Raw genomic sequence first — 27,710 nt, 5'->3', positions numbered from 1 at the left:
TGGAACCTAGATGTGGTTCTAAAATCACTCTCTAGCCCTGCCTTTGAGCCTCTTGATTTCACATCCATTAGGAATCTTACTGAGAAGACCCTCTTCCCGGTAGCCTTAGCCACTGCTAAGAGAGTCAATGAGATACAGGCGATTGACAAAAGAGTCCGATTCACTCAAGGGGATGCAGTTTGCTCCTATACGCTGGGGTTTCTTGCAAAGAACGAGACTCCGTCTGAACCTTGGCATCGTTCTTTTCATTTAAAGAATTTATTGGAAGTGTTTGGTTCAGAGGATGAAGAGAGAGTGCTTTGTCCAGTAAGGGCTTTGAAGTTTTATTTGCATGGGACTGAGAGAATAAGGGGTCCTGCCAGTAACCTATGGTGTTCGGTCAAAGACCCTTCGCGGCCCTTTACGAAGAATGCCCATTCATTCTTTCTAAGGGACCTCATTTGTGAAGCACATTCTCAGATTGAAGAACTGTATGCTTAATGTTAGAGTTCACGATATTAGAGCCATAGCTATGTCTTTAGCTTTAAGTGCAATCCCTCCCTCTCTTCCATTCTCCAAACGACTTAATGGAAGTGCAAGTCAGTGTTTGCTTCCCATTACTTAAAAGAAGTGGAAACCGTTTTTTAATAATTGCAGTACCCTAGGTCTGTTATCGGTGGCTGGCATGGTATGGGGCGGAGGAATGGTAGGAGGTCCCTTCCATCCTAATTCTCTTTGCCTTGACATAAGTCGTTGAGATTTTGGGGAGTCTGGGGATACTGTGTGCTGGGACACCCACCAGTTTTGTGTTTTTTAATGGATGGGTGATGGTGTTTTCAATCTTTGGTGTAGGTAATAAGTGTGGTTTATCTGGCTGTCTTATTTGATGGTACTGCACCCAGGGCAGGGGCAGATTTCATATGCTTTACTAGCGATCAGTATGGTCCCTCGCTTAAAGCTCCCACTTATGTAGCCGGCGACTCTTGGCTATACTGCCGCGCTGTGGATAAGGTGACAGTCAACCAGAGGCAGTACCTTCCTGCAGCAGCTCTCTTAACAGGTAAGGAAACAAGAAGTATTGTCTCAGTACTAGCAAATTTTCTATTCTCAAATTCATTGCATTTACTAATGTTTGTGGTAGAAGATGTCCATGCATCCCACCTCCTGTCAATGTGGGAATCAGTTGTGTAAGTTACTTGTATAAAAATGACATTTTTATGATAAACAAAGTTTTATATACTTCCCAAGTAATTATAGAATGGGAGCTCACACTTCTTCCCCTCGCATGGTCATTTAGGCACAAGCAAATTGAAGTGCTGTGCTGAGTTGTTCCTCTTTTTCCTGAAAGTGGGTGGGACGATCTACACACAGCAAAACAACAGAATCGCTACTATGAATTTTCAGATTTTAGTTGCCAAACTAGTTAGAAACTATAGCTATGTAATTACTGGGTAAGTGTATATAAAACTTAATTTCATTATAAAAATGTCATGTTTACAAGACTTTCCTCAAATCTTTCAAAGAAATACCACTACTTAACAAGGGAGGATATTGTTTAGCCTATATTACTGGGTCTTGGGTCCGTTTTACTCAGATTTTGTTATTTAAGGGGAAGCAAAACCCAGGAACTGTCGTTTGAGTTGTTTTATGTGCTTAAAAATTTATAAATTGCTTTATGATACAAATTTTTTTGTGCACACATACCTGCCCTGTGCTTTATTTTCCTATGTGGGTCATGAAAAATGGAAGGACGTAAAAAATGTTAAAAATAAATTCGCTTGCTTTAAAGAGTATTTTTATATTATACAAAAGTATTATGTGAAAATTTGGAAATATATATATAACACCATAAGCATTCCAGGGGTTGATGTTGATACTAAGCTTTGTGTTACTGAGGATAACATGTAGTATTTTGGGCCTTGCTCCTGTTAGCTCTAGTTACCCCTTGGCTTCCTCAGCTAATAGATTAGCCTACTTGTCGACTGTCTGTTGACCCATATGAAGTGTGATGGCTTGTAGCCACATGCTAAAGGATGGCACAAGTTGCTGATTTGTGTAACTCCAAGTCTATACAATCTATTAAATGGATTTATCTCTTCTCTTTTTTCATGGATGAGTGTAATTGTTGTCTTCAAACCTACTTTATTTTCCTGAAGCAGCAACAGGTGATACTTGCATTCTTTTCACTGACTATCATAAATGTTTTAAATATTGACTGACTTGAGGTGAAGGGATATTCTATAAGTGACTTAAGCTGGTTAGAGAATGAAATGGAGATAAGCGACAGTGCCCTGCCTTGTGAATACCCAGATAGATGCTCAATTTGCACAAATATGTATATAGTGGTTTTGTACAGTACACAAGGTTTAAGCAGGAATGTCAGGTAAGTTACAAATAGAGAACAGTTTGTATTAAATATGTTCTTCTCTTTCCAGTAAGTTTTAATGTTTTTTTTTATATTGCAGATAAGGAGTTGACTGATGGAAGCAATACTGTGTTTATTGATGCTACAGCTCTTGGTGAACTGTCTACCCAGTTAACTCAGCATGACTTGGAAACATTAGTTGGTTTCAACATTCAAGCTGCTGAATTTGAGGCACTACAAGAAGATATCCCAGAGGCTCATGTAAGAATAGTTTATATTTATCATGCCCCATTGACTGTGATGTGTTCCATGTGTATTATACATGATAACAGAAATTGGCCTACTGAATATTTTATTACCTTACGTTTCGCCATGGCACACAAAAACCCCCTCTGAGTATGCAGTTTGTTCCTGCACAGTATACAAACCATCGGTTTGTATACTGTACATAAGTCTGTACATAACGAAGATGCTTCAGCGTAGCTGGAGACGAGTTGTTCAACTTTAAACAAAGTGGTTGTATGTAGTTAACTACCTGTTACGGGTGGGAGTCCTGCCCACCTAGTCGGTAAGCATTCACTTTGCTTTAGCCGTGAACAGAGAGAGACATGGGCACTCTTCCCTCTGTGCCTGCCGTCCAACTGTATCATTTGTTTATGTTGTGATTTATATATATTAGCATTTTGTTGTTTTTGCTTATTTGGATATAATGTGCTTATATGATATTCGCAAATCCAATGCCTTATTTTACCCTTGTGTTTGCACTTTCAGTATTCTGATATAATTGTTCATACTGGTATAACGCAAACCTTGCGACTTTGATTAGCCGTGAATGTGTAAAACTGGTTTTAATGTTGCCGAGGCAGTGAGGTTAAACTGGTTTTTCTCCTCGCTTATGAATTTGTATTGCTCGACGATACTCATGGAGAAATTTATTCTTTCGTAATGCGAAGGAAGGTTTGTATGCTGAAAGTTACTTTGGCATTTGTAATGTTTTAGTTTTTTCAGATGTTTTAGGGCTCCAGGGACTTGGGAAGTCCGGGTTCTCTTGCTTGCAGTACCTGCAGTATTTCACTGTCCGTTGCTGATTGCTCATTCTGATCGTCTACAGGAATGAAGCAACTGCTACTTGGCTCCCACAGAACCCATGGCTCAACTCGGAGAGAGAGAGAAAGTCGAGAGTGTGTTTGCACTTATTCCCACCTTCCCATTCCCAGATGGGAATGGTGCAAAAAATGTACCTTAGTTTAACTAGACCACTGAGCTGATTAACAGCTCTCCTAGGGCTGGCCCGAAGGATTAGATTTATTTTATTTGGCTAAGAACCAGTTGGTTACCTAGCAATGGGACCTACAGCATATTGTGGAATCCGAACCACATACGAGAAATGAATTTCTATCACCAGAAATAAATTTCTCTAATTCTTCATTGGCTGGTCAGAGAATCGAACGTGGGCCTGGCAGAGTGCTAGCCGAGAACAATACCAACCCGTCCAATGAGGAACTTACACAATGTAAGGATGACTCTCGTGGCTCCCTACTGGCCACAGAAGGAGTGGTTCCCGGACCCGATCGATCTCCTTGTAGACTTTCCGAGGCTCCTTTCCGAGATTCCAAGTCTTCTCAGGAAGTTTCATCAAGGCCTATCCTCTCTGGCCCTAACAGGATTTCGACTGTCTACAGACTCATCAGAGCAAAAGGATTTTCTAAATTGGCATCAGAGACTATCGCCAAACGTAGATGCATCTCCTCCAATAATGTCTACCAAGCTAAGAGAGCACGCTTTAGGAGTTGGTATAGAAGAAACAAAGTCTCTTCCGTGAAAACATCTATTGCTCAGATAACTGACTTCCTTCTCTATTTGAAATCTTCTGAAGGGTTGTCTGTCTCGACAGTAAAGGGTTACAGACAAATGCTCACCTCCGTTTTTTGACATAAGGGTCTAGACATCTCGAACAACCAAGACTTGTCCAATCTAATTAAGTCTTTCAATATCCCCAAGTCCAAGAAAGAGGAGTCCTTCTCTTGGAATCATGATGTAGTTCTTAAGTGGCTTTCTGACCCTCGAAAAACTCCTTCTGGTTACCTTAGCAACAGCTGAGAGAGTAAGTGAACTTCAAGCAATAGACAAAAGGATCGGTTTTTCACAAGGGAACTCATTCTGCTCCTTTTTGCTAGGATTTCTAGTGAAAAATGAAAACCCGTCACACCCCTGGCCCTGTTCCTTTTTGATTTCAAGCTTATCGGATATTCTAGGCACGGGAGAGGAAGAAAGAGAGCTGTGCCCAGTACGTGCCCTCAGATATTTACATCAGACAGAGAAGATTAGAGTCCAGTTCAGTAATCTTTGGTGCTGTAGACCCCTATCAAAGAACGCCATTTCGTTTGTCTTGAGGGATCTCATCGTTGAGAACACTCTCAATTAGCGGAAACTGACCTATTGCTATTGAAAATTAAAGCGCATGAGGTAAGAGCAGTTGCTACTTCAGTAGCTTTCAAAGACAATCTTTCTCTATGCGGTCCTGGAGGAAACTCATTGGAAATGCAAGTCGGTGTTTGCAATGCACTATTTGCAAGATGTGGAGACAGTTTATGATGAATGCAGTACCCTGGGACCTGTGTCCGTAGCTGGCGTAGTGATGGGTGAGGAAGTGTAGGAAGTGTCCCTTCCTTTCCTTGTCTCTTCGCGTTGGAAATGGTGTTGAGTCCTTGGGGAGCCTGGGAGGGTATGACGTACCTGGAGTCCCCACCAGTTTAAAGTGTTGAGTAGTGGTCTTGTTTTTATTGTTTAATTATTGTTTAATTATGGTATAGGTGACTTTGTTGTTCTGGTATGTTATTTTTGTGGTACTGTGCCCAGGGCAAAGGCAATTATGTATGCTTTGTCGGCCTTCAATGTACACCTTTGTTGCAAAGCTTAATCTTATACTTCATCAGCCTTTGGAGTACTACCTGCAGCAGCTGTCTCACCAGGTAAGGAACAACAATTATCTCATCAATTATAATGTATATATATTATAATATATATATATTATATATATTTATATATATATATATATATATATATATATATATATATACATACATACATACATATATATACATACGTATATACATACATACATACATATATACATACATACATACATACATACATCACCTTTCATTTACTGGGTAAGTTACATATATAAAAATGACATTTTTATGATAAAATTAAGTTTTGATATATACAGGCAGTCCCCGGTTTACGACGTTCCGAGGTTACGACTCTCTTCAAATATATTCATCAGAAATTATTTCCCGGTTTACGATGCGTTGTGCGATTCGACGGAAGAAATATGGCTCCAAAACGGCAGAATAATTAAAATTTGGAGTTTTTTTGATGAAAAACTCAATAGAAATGCAGTTTACATCGTTTTCAATACAGTGAACCCCCGTAAAGCATCCCACACCCCTGCGAATGGGTGAAATCCATGAATGCTTAAAACCCCTCTAAAAACACTTAGAACTGCCCATTTTGATAGCTTAAACACAGAAAAACCCTGTAAAAATGCTTATACTGTACCTGAATATTTTGGGGGTTTGTACACCCAAAGCATTAAAAGTAAGGTTTTCTTAGGATTTTTGACAATTTTCGATGATTTTTTGTTTTACGACGATTTTCGGTTTACGACGCGGCGGAAAAACGGAACCCCCGTCGTAAACCGGGGACTGCCTGTACCTACCCAGTAATTACTGATGGAGCCTACCCTCCCCCCCACACATGGCCTTTTTTTTTTTTTTTTTTTTTTTTTTTTGCATAAGCAAATTGTCATGTTGGCGATGTTGTTCCTCTTTTGTACCCTGAAAGTGGGCAGGGCATAGTCACCTACACAAAACAAAAGTATCGCTACCGCGGAATTCAGAATTCTAACTGCCATTTGAGTAGAAATTCTTAGCTAAGTAATTACTGGGTAAGTATATATAAAACTTAATTTTATCAGAAAAATGTCATTTTCTTCATATGTAAACTCTCTTCACTGTGGGTGGAGCCTCATGACATAGTTAACATCACTGTATATGCAATTTTGATGGCTCTCTGGAATAGGAAACACACTTTTACTCTGATAAGTACCAGAACTATTGAACTTAGGTACTAAATAATACTTGAAAAAATTAGGTAGGGTTATCAAATATACACTTGCCCCTTTCACATTTATCTGATGCTTTGATAAGAAGGTTTTGCCGAAAAACCGTGTTTCGTCGGCTCTGAATTCCTTAGTAGTTGTCATTTGCTGTTGTCTCCTGGCCTATCATTCCTGGCCAAGATTGAGGACCTTTTAAAGGGAAAATCCCATTCTTTACTGCCAGACCAGAATGTGTATCAAGAATAAAGACAACGGTTGATAACCTGTGACTTTACCTTGAATCAAAAATTCCTGAAACACTATTGCTGTGAGAGTGGTGATCATGTTGAGGTACTGCTGGGAAGGCACAATAATCCAGCAGCCAGACCCAACACAATTAGGCAAGTCACCTTCGAACCACAGAGTAATACATATATTGGTTCGTGTGTTGTCTCGTGTTCTTTATTGCCAAACCGTATGGGTATCTAGAATAAAGAAAATGGTTAATAACCTGTGACTATTCCTTAGACCAAAAATTAATCCAGGTTGTAGGGGTTTATTTATTAGAAGCCATTTTGTCACCTGTCAATTTGTTTTGTAAGCTTTTTTGAGGATGAACGGCGGCTGTGTTATGAAAAAACAGGTTTTGACGTAGGAAAAACTTATTTTTGGTAGCTGTTGTGAGTTCTCAAACTCACCCACTTTACCTGACAAAAAGGCATGGGACTGGGGTGTTTATCTTGCAAGACCTGTGTGTAATGAAGAAGGCCAAAATATGCTGTTGTCACATCTGTGCGAGTGAGATGTAGAGAGCAGAGGTAGTAATTGTAGGATGAGAAATAGAGCCCTCCTCTCTTGAGTCCAGGATGATGACATTTCCAGTCCTCCTCTCTTGAAAAGTGAAGAGGAGGAGTATATGCAGTAAGGTAAAGTCTGAAAGAGAGTTTCCAGCTTGTGCTTGAAGCAACATCCTATGTAAAAACTTCAGCTCTGTCTTTTAGGAAAACGAGAAATTACTTTTAAAATTTTATGTATTCATTCATTCTCAAGCTGAGAGCTGTTTCAGCTGGCAATGTCTGATCTTTTTCAGGGTTACTTAGTTCCACAGTGGAACTGCATTCTAAAATTTCCAAAAACAAGAATCAAAACTAAAACGTAAAAAAATGTGAAAATTTAGTGCAAACTTCAAAGTTGATGAAAATTATTAACTGAATTGAATATTTGTTTTTTTGCAGGTTGTAGACTCGAGTGGTGTATTGATATCAGATGGCGTCACAGTTGGTAACATTGTGGAGGTTGCTGGTGCCGGTGGGGGCATTGTGGATGAAACACAGCATCTGGAGGCTCACACTCATGACCAGCCAATGGAGGTTGACTCCCTTGCAGATCAAGCACAAGTTATTGGTTAGTTTTTAACATTTTATGGATGCTTTTGTGTTTTAAGCTGATTTGGTCGGTATATTTTTATTTTTACAGTAATCCTTCAATTACCCGGAACTCGACGTTATCCAACACACCTGGACCAGGGAGCAAGATCCCAAAGATCTGGTGATTGGCAATACTTCAGAGACTCAGGAAAATGTTGGTAACACTGCTTACGCTCATAAACAGATTGAGAAAGTTTTTTGGGGATTTTGGGGAGGCCCGGAGAAGTTTCCAATGGAGGGGATGAGTTGGGTGGCTGGGAGCCATGGGAGAGGAGGAGTAGTAAGGCTGTGTAGATGAAGTAACTCAGAGAAGGGGTTTTTTTGGAAGATGGGTGGAGCAGTTTCCCTGGCTGGGAGGGGGAGGGGATGCAGTGTTGAATGGTTGAAGAGAGCTTAGGTAGATATCTGACTTGCTAGAGCTTGTGTTGTTTCCTGTTTTTATGTTTATAATAATTCATATTATAGGATATGTACAGTATTGTATTGCAATTTGTAATGAGACACATCACGCACAAAGACGGCATAGTGAGAGAGAGAACAAGAACAGCTAAGATATCACTTACATTGACACATTGACCCCTATAACACACACTCCTTCCTGTTTTATTTATATTTCACGCTATTCTCGTTTACATTTTTACTGTATTTTCACATTTTTTTATTTTTATAACCCAAAAGGTAAACGTAATTGTCTGCCTAAGGTATGTACATACATATTTATAAAATAATTCCACATTTTATTAAATGGTATGTATACTACTGTTCTGTATCTTAATGAAATACATCTAGCACAAAGAAAAATTAAGAGATGTGGTAGAGAGAGGGGGTACATGCATATGCACACACTTTTGCTGGCATTGGTGAACTTGCTAGAGTTTGTTTTGTTTTGTGATTTTATTCTTGATTTGTCCAGAATTTTGCTAAGGAACTAAACCTAACGAATGACAGTTATTATTCATAAGCTTTGTTCTACTTTTGATAACAGCACTCTATACAGTATGTGGAGTGAGTCTATCATCTGGGGTTTTCTGTGGATTAGCGGTGGCCTGGTCCCAAGGGTGCTGGTTTTAAAATGTCGTACAGTATTGACAAGGTTAGGTGAGGAAGGGTATGTAGCTGCCCTCAAACACCCCTAGATTCTTTATTCGCCCTTATTCGGATTTCACTATTATCCAGTGGGCCATTGGCTCTCTTAATCCAGATAATTGAATGATTACTGTATTATGTGTAGATTGTTCACACCTTTGTAAAATTATGGCTTAATTTTGGTATGGGTGTGTGTTTTGTTGCTTATTTTATTCATTATTATTTAAAGGGGACATAGACATGCTACATCCCGGGGGTAACTTGATCGCGATGGGAGGGGAGGAACTAACAACCACTGCAGACACAAGCACAGCAGCACTTCTGGCTTCAGCGTCAACAGGGTCCTCTGAAGGATCAGCGCAACAAATTGTAGCAGACTCACCACAGCTTATCAAGAGTAGCCTCGGGCAATTTGTGGTCCTTCAGCAGAATCAAGTAAGTGAAGGAATTACTGTGAAATAGTGCTGACAGTTATTGCTCAAAATTATATAGAATTCAGCTCGAGAATCGTTCCAGTGACTTTAGATTTTTGTATGAGACTGGGGATTGGGGGTGAACTGGTCATTCCATGTTACTTTTGGTCATGTTACCGTTTAATTGGCCTGTTGTATTTTTCATGATTTTGTGCTTTGTCATTATCCTTGGTTGTTAATAGTTAACAATTAAAGGGAAGTTGTAATATTTTTCAAAATGTGCATAGTATAGGATTTAGTAATAAATTGTTCTGTATTAGATTATTTAAATTCTCTTTATTTTCAGAACTCCATCTCCCTAGGGTCTCTAAGTAATCGTATCATGACCTCCAGCGGCCACATAACAACGATGGCAGGCTTAGGCAACAGTAACAGTGGTAAACAAGTAGTTGTTAACACTACTCAGTTGGGAGGATCATTGAGAGCACAGCCAACCATGGTTATGGCCCAGCCTGTTGTTCAGACACCGCAGGTTCGGACAGTACAACTAAAACAAGCTCAGCAGTCACAGTCACAAAACAGTGGAGTAAGCTGATGCTTTTATCTTGTGAGATAATGGAAAAAATGATTGATGGTTGCTAGATGATTTTCTCTAGTATTTGTTCTCGATCAGAATTTTTAAGAATGAATCGAAGTATGGTAATAAATATTTATAAGTAAATGCATTCTTTTTTAATTTATTTCTCTAATACTAATTTACACATTATATTTGTAGACTGTGACCAAGGTAATAATTACAAGTCAGGCTGGAGGTGTTAGTAGTCTTAGTGGGCAACAACTAAGGCTTGTGACTAGTCAGAATAGTGGAACGACACAAGTATCAGCTTCTCCAACCAAACTGACTCTTCAACAAGCTCAGCAGATGGGTATCATTGGACTTTCACCATCAAAACCTGTAGCTCAGTCACCCAGTAAGGTGAGGTTGAAAATATCTTATGTATTTTCATATGTAAGGAAATGGCAATTTTAAATTCTCAGTGAAGTCTTAGTGTACAGATTGCTCAGACTTCAACATTATATTAATTTTAACAAAAGAATGAAGGTCAGAACAAGAATAGACATAAATGGAACTTACATCCTACTGCAGTATAAATTTTGTGTATTGGCATCATGGATATTAATGTTAAATGGATGGTTTGGTTAACCCTCTCAGGTCTTGGGGCAGATGGGAATGGATATCCATCCCTGTCCCAAAACAACACATATCTTTGAAATTACTTGATTTAACTTTCCAGAAATTTCACCAACCCATATCCTATTTTCTCTGTTTGACCTCTATGAATTAAAGAAAACCTTTCTCCTCCCCCCCTTAACCCATAATTCACCCCTGACAATAATATTCTGAACTACGCCAAAAATCCAGCTTCTCTCTGGCGAGACTAGCTCTTTTCACCCACGTGTTTCCCAGTTGCCCAAATTGTATTCAGAGTTAATTAGTGCTATTTCTCAGATCCGATACCTCATTTTTCTGACTGAAGAACAAAATTTTCACTGCAATCCATATTTGTATATGAAAAAAAGTCAGGTGTGGTATGATAATTTATCTGCGTTAAATCACTTGGGGAAATTGAGAAAGTCTCCATGCCGAGCTGGAATTCACAATGATGCCTATTAGTAAACTGCTAATGAATTATTTCTAATTTTACAAAAATAAAACCTTTATGAAGGCTCATATATATATATATATATATATATATATATATATATATATATATATATATATATATATATACAGTAAACCCCATATTATATTCATATAGTAAACCCCCATATTGGCGGTCACGGTCCGTGGACTCTCGTATCCATGGATTTCTCTTTGGGACGTATCTACCCATTATTTGCGGAAAATTCGCCCATTCGTGGTATTTTTCACCGAGAAATATTCACTAAATACTGGATTTTCATCTCATTTTCATGACTAAATGCACTTTTTGTGATAAAACTATTAAAATACTTAGGTAATGCTCGAGTTACAATAATTCACTTAACAATAATTCGATTTTGGAGTGGGGTAAGCAATTAATACCAGTACGACAATATTATTTATAAAATATTTTTAAATTTCGTGCGGGTGCAGGCAGCAGCGTAATCAGGCGGTAAGAGAGACCAAATTACAAGTACCGTAGGTTAATAGCACAAATGATGTCAAGTAAAAAAGGACTGATATATTTTTACATTATACCCTTATTCGGTATGGATAAAAGATCATCAAGGAAATATACTGCTAAATTTAAGCTGCAAGTTGTAGCTGAAGCTGAGAAAACAATGTTCAAGCTGCTAATGACTATACTGTAAATTATTGTGCATCGGCAACATGGATGAAACTCGATTGTAATTAAAATGGGAGAGAAAGTATTTTAATCAAAACTACTGGGCATGAAAGAACATATTACTGTTATTTTTCGCCGTCAAACAATAAATACGTAAAGCTTGTATTATGATGAAATTAAGTGAAATTGCCTGGAGGAGGCAAAGTTAACCTTTTCCTTTGTGGTTTTAGAAAACCTGGATGCCTTTGTCAAAGGTTAAGCCTGGAAGAGCCAAGTTAACCTTTTGTTTTGTGGTTTTAGAAAACCTAGCTGTATTTGGGAATGGTTAAGCCTGGAGGAGGCAAAGTTAACTTTTGGTTTCGTAGTTTTAGAAACGTAGAATTTCGTTGTCAAAGGAGGTTAACCCTGGAAGAGGTAAAGTTGACCTTTTGTTTTGTGTTTTTAGAAACCTAGAACGTCTTTGTCAAAGAACATGAGGTCCTCTGTGATGCATTTGATTAGGCTAGTGCATGAAAACTAGCTCCATACCTTTTATCTTTATTGAAGGTGGACATTCATAATGTGAGAGCAGTTGCAACTTCAGTTAGTGTTATGACAATTTGTTGCTTGAGGGTGGGATTAATGCGGCGCAGTAGAAGTGCAATTTGGTTTTGCCTGCTCACTAAGTATGCAGAATCGTATTTGAAAACGGTAAAGCCCTTGGTCCTCTACTGGCAGCGGATAGTCTTTTCCTGAACCGAAGAAAGAGCAATCCTTAAGGCTCTTTATTTTAAATCTTAGGTTTTAATATTTTGGGGAGCATGAAGGTACTTATTTTGTATAGGAGCATACCTTCATGTCATAAAGGTATTTATTTTTAGTGACTTTGTTTTATAGGGCTTTTGGACCCAGGCACAGGGGTCTCCTCATGCTGCTTCTGTTTCATTCCTGCTGAATTGAATGGAATCCAGCTTCTGGAGTTAGTAAGATCCAGAAAGGATTCCATATCAGATAAGAATGTTATGTGTTTCATGCAAGAAACGTTCAGCTTGATTGGCTGAGAGGATTTTTGTCTAGCTGCACTACCCACCGTCCTCTTCTCATTGTGGGAATCAGCTAGCTTTAAAAGTAGGTAATATTCATCCCGAATAATATAAATTTTCATAAGATTTATGGTTTGGATACTTAATACTGTTAGAGTAGACCCCACCCAGCCTCCCCACAACTTAGTGGGCTGTCAAGGAGAATTCTGACAAAAGCTAAAACATTTGAAACACACCTGGTAGAGAACAGATGAATAAGACAGTCATCCAGGCAGCCATTCGAATGCTGACTTGCCTGTTGGCTCAGAGATATAAGCTAACTTTAACAGTAGGTAAGTATCCAAATAATAAATTTTATTATGAAAATTTATATTATTCATCAGTACTTGGGAGATGTGGTCTAATTCTTGGTGCATACCCTGCCAAGAACAGAGAATTGAAGCCCTTGTTACAAAGGCTTTGTTGGTGGTGTTCTTGTATCGTTAAGGACACTCACTATCTCCGTTAAAGCAGAGGCTGATTTCAGTCGCCATTGTCATTACTCTGTTACTGATATTGTGTATTCCTCCAAAATAAAACTACCCAAGTTTGAAATCTGCTTCCTTCTCCAATGATGACAAACATTGGCGCATTAATGGCAGAGTGCAGTAACCCAGAAAAATCAGTTATCAAAAAGAATAGAAAACACCATACAAATTGAATGCAGCTGATGCAGGTATCACCTTCAATAATAATAATAATGATAGCTTTAGATATTGGAATTTCAGAACTTTCTCTACCTTTGATTAACTGTTTCTGGTTTTGCAGTAGAAATGCAGTGCAGTTACACTTCTTTAACCACAGATCTTAGAATTTCAGAGCATGTGCTCATACAATAAAACAAAATCACTTTGATTACAGTAGAATTAATGGAAGGAAATGTTTTCATATTTTTTCTTTTTTTATGAACCTTACTGGATGTGCGTGATCACTTGATGCATAACAATAGCTCTAGAGTGCTGAACAGACTGCCTCTGGTGAGAATCAGTATTTTGTGCCTTACAGTTTGAACGAATTTTGTGGGAAAAATTAAATCACTTCCTCTGAAGCCAGAAATGACTTATGGCAACTCTTAGAGCAACACAGTACCTCAGTACAGGATAAAGGGAAGTCAGTGTGACTTGAGATTTCATGGGGGAATGTACTGCTCCTCCCCATGCCAGGATGCCTTTTTATTGCGGTTGGTTTTGGTTCTTATCTTTTATGATAGTATGTCAGCTACAATTGTAATTTTGCAAACTAAAGTACAAAGAAATATTAGAAAAAAACATGCATACCTCGCTAAAAGGTACTGCATCTCCCCATCTCAGTATCTCTCTTTAATGTTTTACCATAATATACTCAGAATTTGTTACTGATTTTAGCTTTTATCTGCTATGATATTTGTGAGCTGTAATTATAATATTACAAAAAAATCAAAAAAATTATTTAGAAAAGACATGTTTAACTTGTAAAATTAGCATATTTTTATGAGCATCTTGGAAAAAGAGGCCCGCATGATTGTAAATATTGTGTTGTTTTAACTTATTTTTCAAATAAAGAAAATATTGTAGAATTTTTTTCCATACCGTGCGGATAGGCATATCTTCCTCTTACCATTGAATTTTTTTTTTTTTTTTGCCAACATTAAAGTCTGCCTGGCCTAGGGGTGTGCTTAATATGTATTTTAGCCCGTCTTGTAAGGGTTAACATTGATTTGCAGTGTGCGATTGCCTATTTTGAAATGTAGGTATAATACATATATGCATGCATTCATGCATGCATATGCATTATAAAAATCTCAGAATGTTGAGCACATGATTGCCAGATTAATAAAAAAAGTTACCTTTTTAGGCACACTGTATTTTGTAACTATGCTGTTCACTGTAGCTAGAGCTTTTAAATGAGAAAAAATAACCATATTTGCAAAGCCACAACACAGAGTTGCTTTTTTTATACTCAGTGATGCTTCTGGTAAAAGGAACAAAATATGATAAGTTGAGGTGATGGCGTAGTGGTGCACTTTCTGTCCTTTCATACAGTAATTGTATCTCTTCTTAAAAATGTAATTTCCTCTTTGGGTCATATTGTTCATCTGTGTGTGTGCAGATTGTTGTCCAACGGGTTGGCATGGGGGGAGCGTCTCCTGTGAAAAGTCCCACGAAAGTTGTGATGCCTGTATCTATGGGCATGAAGTCTCCTACCAAAATTGCACCAGCCCCTCCTTCTGGGCAGTCTCAGGTAAGCCTCTAAGCCATCTTTTAGTAAAGGTAAATGTATATTTCCATTTATTCTTCCCTTTTTACATGTTGATTGTGAGTTACTGAATTTGTTGGTTTCTTCACAACCCCATCATTCACATATATGCCCACATTGAGGGTCTTGAATGATCCCTTGACTCAGGCACCCATCAATCCCCTTCCTCACGCACTGTGAGTCTAAGACCTACATTGTCTGTGTAGCATCTGTCATGGTCAGATGTGTTCAGCAGACCTCACATGTTATTTGTGCTAAGAGGTTGCCTGCAGTTAGCTGGTTTTTCCAGGAATATAATTTTTAAGTCAGGATGGTCCAAAAGTGTTGCTGCCATTATATCTACTCTATCCACCTCTAAGTTGTGCGTCAGTCTTCTGATGATATTCGAGGAGCTTAGTCCAGCTAAACTCTGTTCTTCACCCCTGCCTGCAACTCAGCCTGGCCAATTGACATCTGCCTTACATAATGACAGAGCTGCTTGTTTGACTCCTGCCCCAACTACTGTTCAGGTTGATATGCCCATAACCATTGAAGGCTCATACCTGCCGTGTCTGTCAGTTAAGGCAGATGATTGACATAACCAAGGCCAACTTGCTAATGCATGCTGTGACACTACTTTTATGTAAGACGGTTTTTGGCAGTGACCATATTGGAAGTGGCAACTGCACCTCACCTCAGGTTCCAGGAAGTCCTGCTCCCTCAACCCAGTTGTTGGTTAGCCTTTTGGGAACTCTGCACTAGTTTTATTCTGGGTAGAGGTCCCCAACAAAGTAGAAGTTACATCCTCTTAGTCTTTCCTAGAAGGTGGGACTTAGACTACCAGAAAAACTTCAGTTCTTAGTCTTCCAGCTGTCACTGATCCCATGGTCCAAACCACACCCATAATCATGTCAGTAACTGATAGTCAGTAGGCCAGTAATTGCAACAAGAACAGTGGTTATAACCATCTCCAAAGAAAAGTAATAGTAGTTCTTCTTGCTCTGAGAAGAGTACCAATAGTTTTTCCCACTCAGAGAAGAATATCAATAGTTCCTTCTGTTCTAAGGAGAGTAGCAGCACAAAGCTGACTGAACACAGAGGACTTTAGTGTCAGCATGGCTTTTAATGTCTTAGCCTTTTGAGATTCACCAAAGAGTACCTCTTAAGTAGCAAATGAGATTGTAGCACCTCAAGGGAGGATGATTTGATGCCAGCCAGGGAAAAGCAGATGACCCATTTAAGTAAGATTTAAGTAAGTTTTGAGAAACCGGAGATCTAGATGTGTGATGGATCACCTATATTTGTTACTCTGCAAATCACTTTCAGGATAGAGACAGAATTGATGCAGTGTGGACCTCAACTATGCATACTTGTACATGCCATTTAATTTGTTTTCAAGGGAATACCTTTGCTTTGGTTGGTTAATGTAAGTATTTTAACTGTCAAATTCCTGTGTTTCTGCCTGTCAACATTTCAAAAAGCTTTTACTTCGGTCTTTTGCCCCAATAGCAACATAGGCAGAAAATTTCATGACTTCAGAGGTACCTGGATGACTGGCTGGGGTTGGTGGTAACAACAATGAATACATTGACTGCTGTCCTTGCAATGACAGGTTTGTCAAGAATTGAGGTTGCATCAACTAGTGGATGTCAGAACTTATTTTGTGCTAGAAGAGTTACATTCGTGGGTATATACATCAGCAAATAAGCAATGTTAGTTTGCTTTAAAGGGAGCAGGATCAGGAGATTGCCCCCCCATCCAGCAGTTTGAAAAAGTCTAGGTCTTTTGGTCAAATTGTGGTAATACCTGGTTGGACAGGTATTACCACAACTGGTACAATTGTGGTTACTTCAGATGTAACTTACAGGTTGTGGTCATCAGTGTTTCTATCAGACAGTATCTTGAAGAATTTTCATTGGTATCATGACTTTATTCACTTGTAAGCAGGGAGTCCTGCTGGTTCCTCTTTTAAGAATATTTAATTCCATTACACATTAAATCATTGCTGATTAGATTATTATTATTAACCATTAATTATTAGTATTATTATTATCTTTATCAGGTTTTTCAAAAATGTTTTGCTCAACCTAGGCAGGAAGAGTTGGTGGTTTGGTCACTTAACAACTCAATGGTGCTGTGCCAAGTGATGGTAGACATCGTGTGGGCATGGGCAAATGTTTTCAGCATAGTCCTGAGTGTTATTCCAGGAAGGCACACCACATTACTGGACAATCGTTGCTTGATCTGGAGATTGGCAAGTGTCATTTGCATCTGTGTTGTGCACAGATTGTGGATATATTTGCAACAAGCTTGAGCTACAATATTCTGGTTTACTGTTCACCCCAGCTGAACCAAGCAGCCTGGACAATAGATGCAGTGATACAGCCATGGCATGATCTGGACATGTACCCCATGTATACTCATCAGGTAGGTCCTTATTATGTTCTGAGCATCCATGAATTTGAGCAAGTCTGATCATGCACCTTTGTCAACAGTAGGAGTGGTTTATGGATCTTAATTCCATATTCATTGACAAAGGTGAATTTTCCACAAATAATGTGTATATAAGTTCCACTGAGAAATCTGTGAATAGATAAAGCCGCAAATCCGGAACCGTGGATAGGTGATGGTCTGCTGTATTTGTCACCTTGTGACAGTTGTTCTAATTTGTAATAGCTCTCTTCTTCTGCCTCTTATTTGCCTAGAGTAAGCTAGCCTGGTGATAGAATGGACTGTCTCTCCTTGGCAGTCACCTCTTCAAGTGCAGAGCAGGTGGCTCTGGCTTTTGCCATAGTTCCGTGGCGATGTCATGTGATAACCCTTTTTATTCCCCGCCCAGCAGTCTGCTACTTACCATTGGCATTCAGTGATGTCATTACTGACATTCCCTGCTATGTCATTTTCTCTAGGCATTTTTCGCCTCCCTGTCATCGTCCGTAGATTTGCTGTATGCTTCCATCTCAGTTCTTCCTGTAAACTTGAAGAGTTTCAACCCTACTGTGATTGATTCTCTTTTAGTTTTCAAGCATAGTTCGCATTGTTGTTCTCCCCCCCTTTTTTTGTTCTGATTTTCTTTAACTTTGTCAGCACTTCTTTTTTTGTTGAATTGATTTGGATTGTCAGGAATTACCTACCATATATCACTATTACACATACAGTGATATATTTAGTATACTTCAGCTAAGCCACTGTGTCTAAAATAAAATGAATGCTAGACTTTCCAAGCCAGCTTGTTTTGGTGTACACTCAATGAGTTTGTTCAACTTTGTAAACAAAAGAATTAGTGGTTTTTTTTATCATGAGTAATACTGTGAAATGAAGCATATTACATCAGTCAGTTAATCAGCTTCCAAATGATTATGAGAACAAATTTAAAGTCTGTTCAAGAAATAAAAATTCTAAGTTTAACATAAGTTGTACCTGAGTTCCTCTATGAGTTATCTCAACTTAAGGTATTGTGTCTTTAAATTGAGGTGTTTGGAAAGTCCCAAGTTTCATGTGGTAAATCAGCATTTCTGTAAGGTTACTGTGCTAAATTGAGCTTTTACTGTACTTTGTGTGACCTTAGTTTTACTTGTTTTTAGCCATATTTTATTAGAAATACAGCAATTTATTTTTCTGTTATAGATAATTACTCATCAGATCAGCAGTAGTGGTGCAGTTCGAAACATTCTCTCTAGTCCTCAGAAGATAGTAATTAAGAGCAATGTCCCTCAGCCTGGACAGGTAAGCCATAGAAGTATATTTAGAATTAGAATATGATTATTGGAAACAGTTCTTCCCTATGTTTTTAGATTTTTGTGTGTAAGCAACCACTCCACTCTGACCACTGTATTAATATTATTATTTGGGATGAATCTTACCTACTGTTAAAGATAGCTTATATCTTTGTGCCGATAAGCGAGTCAGCATTCAAACAAAAGATTGGATGGCTGCCCGGATGACTGTCTAGTACACCTGTTCTCTACAGGGTGTTTCAGATGTTTTAGCGCTTGTCAGAATTCTCCTTGCCTTAAATGTGTGTATGCACTTGTTGGTATTTCATGGTTTTGGCTGTTTGCTACTTTCACGGTACTTTACATTTATTTTTCATAGGATGCCTTCCATTGGATTCAAGGATAAGAACGTCAGGTTCTCTAGGAATGATTACTGTATTAGTAGAATGTTGATTTTTGAAGAGATAGATAGTTTGTGCTGGTTACAATGGTATAAAATGTGATCTTGAGCCTAGATGTGAGAAAGTAGGGATTTTTGAAGGACTTTCGTCCTAAGTATGTTAGGATAGGAATTGAAGTTGAAGAGAAGCAGATAGATTGCAAAAGCAACTAGTTAGGTCTGGTCTCCAACCTATTATTCCTCCCCCCCCCCTTCTCCAGGTCCTTCATCTGTAGTTATTCTTACTCAGTCTAGGCCTTTCCTTTGCTAACTAGAAGATGCTCACTATCGCTCCTCTTTGAAGAAGTCTTCACAACTCCAGGATCCTTTGAAGCAGTCTTCAGCCTCTGAAGCATTCTTGGAGGAATGCCAATTGGATTATAACATTATCTTAAATTCTTAAAGACTCCAGGATCCTGTGAAGCTGCCTTCAGCTCTTAAACGGGTCCCTGTTGGATCTGCTTCCCATCGGGGAAGAAATCCAGAATCTTTTCGGAATCATTTCTTCCACCTCCTGGAGAAACTCTCATTGGATTATAATGCTTCAAATCTTACACACAGGACACACACACACACACACACACACACACACACACACACACACACACACACACACACACACGCACACACACACGGAAATTATTATAGCTCTGCATTCCTCTCCCCTTTTGGTTTAGGAAAAGCTCATTAAAAGTTAGAACAGGATGTAAACTCATTTTGGTTAGGGAACCGTTCCGGATCCTCCGATACTGTGTGATAATTTTTGCATTCCCATATAAGAATGGCAGGCAATACTGGAAGTGGATTTGAGGGCAGCCTATCCAGAAAAATTATATACACAACGGTAGAAAAGAGGACACGCAAAAACACTACATGGACAACGCACACCTGGAAGAAGCCACAGGAGAGAAAGGCCAAGGTCATGGGGGTGGGGCTACTCAGGAGGAGGATAATTAAAGGATTGAAGAAAGCCAACACACGAAATTGGAACATATAAATATGGCTGGACCACATGTCCGGACATTCCACAGGTACCAGACGATTAGGACTATTAGTCTTAGAAAGCTTGTAACTTTTCCTAAATAAATATCTCCGCTAGATTATCTAGATACCATCCAGTTAGAATGAGGTCCTGTTATTAAATATACAGGCAGTCCCTGGTTTTCGGCGTCCTTGGTTACTGGTGATCCGGTTTACGGCCCTTGTCTAGTGACGACGATAACTGGATTTTCAGCAACGATATGCGACGATCTCCAGTTATCGGCGCTGTTATCGCTGATTTTCAGTTATCGGCAATTTTCATAAAAAACCCTCCAAATTTTGACCTTTCGGCTAGAGACTGTTAAAATCTAACCTCATTTTTCTTAGTTATTGAAATACAAAAAGTAATTATAGCAAGGCAAAAATGAATGACAAGGTAAGTCACATTTATCTATAAAACTATACAAAACAAACAGAAACATACATGTTACATATGCATAAAAAATCTCTCTCTTATCTCAGTGAGAGAGACTTTTTGCCTCACTGCATATCTACCAGAAAAAGACAGTGCATTAGAAGCGGCAAAAAAAGACTGTATCAAAACGAACCTTACAACACAAAAAATTTGCTTGTACTGTCCAATAATAATATGAAAATATCCCCCATCTCCTTAAGACTTTTGGTGTTAATGTCACATTTAAGAACAATAAAATAATGAAACGTACTTATCAAGAACTCTCCCGATGAGACTAAAGGATGTGTATATAAAATTCCATGTAAGTCTCGTGACAACTTTTATGTTGGTCTAATGGGTAAAGGACTGGAAAAGATAATGAGAACAATCATGCTATCAACTGGGAGGGGGCAAAAAGGATTGTGTATTCTAATAACTCACTGGAAAGGAATATCATTTAATCTAACACTATAAAAGAAATTTACAGCCATAATGTGAATATCAGTCAAGGGATGTATAAACTTGATCTTTTAATATCAAAAGAAATTTGCAAATTGTTTAAATTTTAAGGTAGGCAGTAGAGATGTATGGAAATAAGATTATCATATTTGTAAACACAGTACAGGGCAGCAGTGCTAATGAGATTTACTAAAAACTGTTGAATTACTTTTACCTGTGGTATATCTTGTAAATATTCTAGTGCAGGTGTTTGTTACTTATCAGAAGGCCAGGCCCACAAAGCAGCTGATAAGTTGAGGTGTTACCAGTAACCAACAACAAAGAAGGTAATGGGGTTTTACTTCTTAAAAAATTCTGTTGATCAATAATTAGCAGCAGTTTTGTGATAGAAGTAAAATTTATTGTCAGTTAACAGAAAAAATGAGGCAGCCTTACAGGAAGAGAAGGGTTCCTTGAATGAATTTTTCTAAAAGATTAAAAAAAAGGCAAGATAAATAGCAAAGAATATTCCAGAAACTCTGATTGCTAGATTATGCGCTGGCTCTCAACTACACATAAAAGAATTTGTCTAGCAGTCATGCACAAAATAAGAAAAAAGCATATTAAAAAGAAGATTAATATAAAAAAAAGCATTAGAGAGAGATTGCCCAATGGTAAAATCACCCAATGAAAAGAGGAATAGTGCATCATCAGGGGGCCTGGGCATATATAGTTTAGGCTGTTTTAGTTTTGATCAGAACAGGTTGCTGCAATTAGAATTTTGTTGCATGGAAATATGGCAACATATGGGATATAATGAGAAGCATGTATATATTGACACAGTTTTTCCTCTAAAGTGGAGTTGTGATGTGTAGAGTGGATGTTTATGGTTGCTTTATTGCCAATAGTTTTTTTTTTCTTTCTGGCTTCAGTTTTTCTCTTACTTGCAGGAACAAGTCCAGTGGGTAACTCAGTATTGGTCTAGAAATGTGACTGGAAGGAAAAAGTTTATAGGGGACTATTACTGCTTGAAAATTTACTTTAAAATTTTTATGCTCTAAGTCGTGGAAGCTTTTATTATATGATATTGCTGTTAAAATGTGTTGGATTCATTTGAATATTGCAAACACCAATAGCAAAGTTTAGAAGAAAAATAATTACCGGAAAGGAAGTATGTAGCTGGTGGTTTTAGGTAATGTGTAACCCTGTTCCTCCAAGTTACCCATAGGTTAGGTGAATGGATATTTGCTATGTTTATGTTAATGCGTACATAAAAATAATCCCTTTTAGTTATCAGTTTTAGTTAGAAAATGTCACCTCAGTGGTCTGATTAAACTGTTGCATTTGTAGTTCTAGGGGTGGTGAGTGATTTATTTATGTTTGGGGGGGGGTGATTTTGAAGATTGTTCCTTTATTAAAGCATCTTGACTGTTTTTCAGGGCATGGTGAGTACTGTGCGGGCAGGACAGATTGTAACTTCTGGAGGTCAGCAAGTTATAAAAATACCTGCAAATCAAGTTCATCAAATTACAGGCCAAACTCAAAATGTGCAAGTCCTCTCAAACAAGGTAATTCATATATATTTTAAATAGTTTATTAATTTTCAGTTTATCTTTTTAGAAGTGTGGTGTTGGGAATGTGGATTAGTTTGCCTGTAAACTGACTAAAACAGAAAGCCATTACCATCAATTGTTAACTTTATTGTTTAAAGAAGAAACCCTTCAGACTAGCCCTATACTTCATGATGGTAGCCCTACATTTTGGACACTGTTGGTTTCATGCTTCTAACTTCTAGCTTTTCTGTGGATTCTGTGGGACTCGCATCCACGTCTTCAGAGCCAATGTAGGCTGAGTTGGAAAGGTACTTTGGAGATTATTGGTTAATTTGAGCAGACCCTGGGGTTCTCTTCAGAGATGATATCCTTGTTCCAGCTTCCCTGGTCCTTGCTTGCAAGAAGAAAGCTGGAGGAGGTAAATGATCTGATTTTCAGATCACAGACTTCATTAACCACCAGTTGCTCCTCAGATCTTGTCTCCTTGACTTTTTGTATTTTAGAGTAGTGGTTGCACTTCAAAGGATGCCTAGATTTTCTCTATTACAGGTGGACACCTCAGTCTACTGGCTGAAGCACAGCCTATCTCTAGAGGAACTTCACATTGAAGGTATTTTGTTCTCTGCTAGCAAAACAGGAGCCATGGAGTAGGTCACCATGGCCTTTTTTCAGGAGTCCTGTTGGCTTGACTTTGGTTAAATGTGATGTTGGTTTTTGCCTTTTCTGGGGTGTCTTCTGAAGATAGTGCAAGAGAAATACATATGCACATTGAAAATATTGTAATATTTGTATTATTTATGCACAAAAATAAATAAAATTTTTCATACCGATTTTTACACTTAAAAGCATGAAAACTTATAAATTATTTAAAAAATGAAACAAACACTTCTGCAAGGGTATCACATCTTCTAAAAGTATGTAACTTTGCGAATGGGTATCACATCTTGTACAAAAGTAAACTTTACTGTGAATTGCCTTTGTATCCTTTATGTACAAAAATAAAATAATACAAATTTTTCATACCAATTTTATACTTAAATGCATGAAAACTTATAAATTACTTCAAAATTTAAACATAAATACATCTGCAGGGGTAGGGGTATTATGTCTTTTAAAAGTAAGTAGCTTTGCAAATGGTTATCACATCTTGTACAAAAGTAAACTTTACTGTAAATTACCTTTGTATCATATTTATGTACAAAAATATAAATAATACAGATTTTTCGTACTGATTTTACACTTAAATGCATGAAAACTTATATTAAATGCATGAAAATTAATACAATAAATTACTGTACTTCAAAAATTAAACAAACTTTCTGCAGGGTATCACATCTTTGAAAAGTGCAGTAACTTTGTATCATTTATGCATGCACAAAAATAAAAATAATTAATTTTCTTACAGATTTTACACATGAAAGCATGAAAACTTATAAATTACTTCAAAAATTAAACAAACACTTCTGCAGGGTCTCTCAAGGACTTCACAAATGTCGTGTGTCTGTGAAAAAATCACATATGCCAATTAGGTTCCAATGAAAAGTTTGCATGTCTCTGAATTCACGCAACTCGAATCGAGTAAGTTCAAGGTATTACTATACCTGAAAAGAACAGCCCCCCCTCAGGCTTGGCTGTTAGAGACTGTGTCAATTTGAACAAGATGAAGAAAGATGTTTCAAAGAATACCATCTCCTTCTGGCTGAGAGAGGTCATCATAAGGGCCTACGACTTGGAGGCAGGTGGAGAAGAGACCCCAGGACGAGTGAAGGCACACGACATCAGGGGGATATGATCTTCAGTGGCATACGGGAATAATCATTCCTTCCTACAGGTACTGAAGGTGGGTGTGTGGAAGCAGCACTCCACTTTACCTCCGTCTCCCTAAGGGACCTGGCACACAGGTCCCTGGACACTTTCACTTTGGCCACACAGGAGCACCCCTGTAAGTGGTATAAGGGAGTTGAGCTCCCCTGAAGGAGAAGATCTACACAAGAAGGGACACGAGGATTGGATGTAGTGCTTCAAGTACATAGCAGTAGTCATAACTTTACACTTCATGGCTTAGACCTCTGGCTGTAGTGATCTGAGGGTGGAATTATGGGCAAGTTACCCTGACCATGTGGAGCATGCCCAGCAGGGGGTAGTGGGGACAAATCACCCTCCCTCCGAAGAGTCATTCTCCTGTTTTGGAAGTGTCGGCTTATATTCCTGGCAGATTAAATAAATTTTGAAGCAATTTGTATTTTTCCTAGGATAAAAACCTACACTTTCATAAGGGGATGCTACCCACCTCAACTGCCCTTTGTTTCACCGATCTTTCCCCACCATAGGGCAAAGTAGCAGGCATAACTGGACGATTCTCACAGTGGACAAGCTAGGCCACCTTAGTTTGTGTGTGCACATAGGCCTCCTCAATAGGATTTTGCTTTTGTTAGTCAGTGACAGCAGAAGCGTGCCTTGCATGAGAAGCTCTATATATGAAAGCACAAGTTTGTATCCTGGGAAATACAAACTACTTAAAAATTTGTTATTTTTGTTTAGAATTTAGAACATTGATTTTTGGTGTGTGTCAAAATCTGGAGGATTTCCATGTTACCAGTGTTGGTTTTATTCTGTGTTTTGCAGATGAATTATGTTAGGTTAGTCAACCCTGGCGTAGGGGGTGGAGGGGGTGGTGGCGGGGAGGCACCACCCTGATGAAGCAGTCACCCCAAGTCAACAAACCTATTGCTCCTGCATCAACACAGCCAATTAAGATTAAGGCAATGCCCATTGCACCTAATCAGCAAGTAAGTGTGAAAGAAAATAATCTTATTTAGACTTGAAGAGTAACAAAATTTCTCTAGTTGTAGCACTTCTTTATTAGCCTACCTTTCGCTGTTTGACTATCCCACACACCCATCATGATGACACTGATAATTCCGTAGCACTGTAATGTTATTTAGTTTTTTGTTCTGTAATGCAAATGTTCTTCCTAGGTTATTCTGCAGAAAATTCCAGTCCCCTGCAATAACTGCTTGTTTTCTATGAAAGGAGCCTGATTTCCTTTCATAAACAGTAGAAATTGAAATTTAATGAGTAACTTTATTATCCTGTCCTGATAAAAACCTGTGCAAATGTTTTAAAGGTAGGACAGCTTCAGCTGTCCCACAAAACCCAGTGGTTAAATAATGTACATGAAGCAGTATGTCTGCGTAGGTTATCATTGTAATCTCTGTATTCCTTGAGGCCACTGTCATGCTTTACTGTGAGACTTTATAAAGGCCATGATCTTGGGTTTACCGTCAGAATCCAAAAGGCAACAATAATGACTCTGTTCTAAATTGGTACATAACCACAGTATCCAAGAACCTTTGGTGGCCTGGCTACATCAGTAGATTTCTGCCTTACAGTTGAGTAATTCCACCTCACAAAATAGCAATCAATCACAACATTAGCTTCTGCTATTGTTTTGTAGGACATGGTGAAAAGCCTATATGTTGCTAGTTTTACCTTAGAAAATGGATGGGACATTTTGTGCCTTTTTTTTATTCAAAATTGTGAATATACATAGGTTTTTTTATATAATTCACGGATAGGTTTTTTTTATATAATTCACGGATGTTCTGTGCTTGGGCAGAATAAAAAAACAGATAGAGCACAACAATTACACAGACACTCTTCACTTAATGAGGAGTTCTGTCCCTTCAACTGAGTCAGTAAGCAAATTGATTGATGTGCAAGGAGTTCCCCAACTCCCCTCCATATCCACCTCCAGTGGGTAACTCAGGCAATTATCCAAAAGTGTCTGTATTCTAATAAAATTGAGTAACGTAAATTGTGTGGTACATAAAGGAGAATGTATAATATCTCTCTCTCTCTCTCTCTCTCTCTAATGCCAGATTCTTCATGGCAAAAGTTTTAACAGAAGAATTTTTTGACAGAGAAAGAGAAAGAAAGAAGCATGCAAACACAAAGGAAGTGCATAGTGTTCTGTGTGATGCGTTCATATATGTATACAGTCGACCCCCAGTATTCGCTGTCTCGCAGTTCGCGGGCTCACCTATGCCCGGATTTCTGTATATAACATATACAAATTATTCTTTGAAAATTTGCCTATTCGCAGTATTTTCATAGAGAAATATTCACAAAATAATGTATTTTCATATTTTTGTGACTAAATGCACTTTTGATGATAAAACTATTAAAATATTCAGGTATAAGCATTTTTAGAGTTTTTTTTTTGTTGTTTGAACTATCAAAATAGGCAGTTCTAAGCATTTGTAGAGGGGTTTTAAGTATTCTTGGATTTTAGCTATTCGCAGGGTGGTAGTGGTGTATATGTCCCCCACGAGTACCAGGATCGACTGTACAACACACAAACATACTGAAAAATATATGTGCAGGCAGTTCCCAGGTTGGGAGGGGGGGTTCCATTCCAGCGGCATGCCGGAGGTTGGAAAACGGTGTAACTTGGAACATCGTAAAAAAATTTATAAAAATGAGAGAGAGAGACAGACTTATGTAAGCTTGTGGGCAGAAACAGGTTTTCAAGCTTTGCCCTGCTAATAAACCAGTTTTCTTCCCTCCTTATAGGAGGAGCCATCTCATAGTGAACCCTAAACCAGTTGTCTCCCATCCTTATAGGAGGGATCTCATTGCATAGTGATCCGTAAACTGGTTTTCTCACCTTGTTGAAGCTCTTATGGTACCATAATCCGAGATTACAGCACCATAACTTTAGGGTTACAGTGCTGGAACTTTGGAACATCAGCCAGAACTCAGAACCAATTTTTTTTATTAAATATTTGAAAAAGCGCTGTAAGTTGGAGCCGCCGTAACCCGGGGACTACCTGTACAGTCAACCCCCAGGATTCATAGGGGATAGGGACCATAACCCCTCACGAATAGCTAAAATCCGCGAATACTTGACACCTCTATTTTGACAGTTCAAACACCAAAAACCCCTTCTAATAATGATTATGACCTGCCTTTTTTAATAGTTTTATTATGAAAAATGTATTTAGTCAAAAATATGAAAATACAGTAATTAGTAAATATTTATGAAAAATTCTGCCAATAGGCAAATTTTCTGTGAATAATGTGGCTACAGTAAACCCCCGTATTCGTGGGGGATGCGTACCGCACCCCCCTGTGAATAGCGAAAATC

At 38.3% G+C, this 27,710-nt stretch overlaps 1 protein-coding gene across 1 annotated transcript in view; it reads left to right on the top strand.

Moving 5' to 3' along the window:
- LOC136855644 (protein lin-54 homolog) overlaps window positions 1–27,710 on the top strand; it is a 75,901-nt gene that overhangs the window by 4,447 nt on the left and 43,744 nt on the right. The window contains 10 exon segments of the mRNA XM_067132838.1: window positions 2,445–2,605; window positions 7,685–7,853; window positions 9,192–9,397; window positions 9,722–9,961; window positions 10,151–10,351; window positions 14,855–14,986; window positions 18,608–18,706; window positions 22,448–22,576; window positions 25,187–25,244; window positions 25,247–25,350. Coding sequence (XP_066988939.1) covers window positions 2,445–2,605; window positions 7,685–7,853; window positions 9,192–9,397; window positions 9,722–9,961; window positions 10,151–10,351; window positions 14,855–14,986; window positions 18,608–18,706; window positions 22,448–22,576; window positions 25,187–25,244; window positions 25,247–25,350 — 1,499 coding nt within the window.

Source organism: Macrobrachium rosenbergii, chromosome 32 (genome assembly GCF_040412425.1).
Source record: "Macrobrachium rosenbergii isolate ZJJX-2024 chromosome 32, ASM4041242v1, whole genome shotgun sequence".
NCBI classification, from domain to species: Eukaryota; Metazoa; Arthropoda; class Malacostraca; order Decapoda; family Palaemonidae; genus Macrobrachium; species Macrobrachium rosenbergii.
This window is presented reverse-complemented; position numbering and strand designations above follow the sequence as displayed.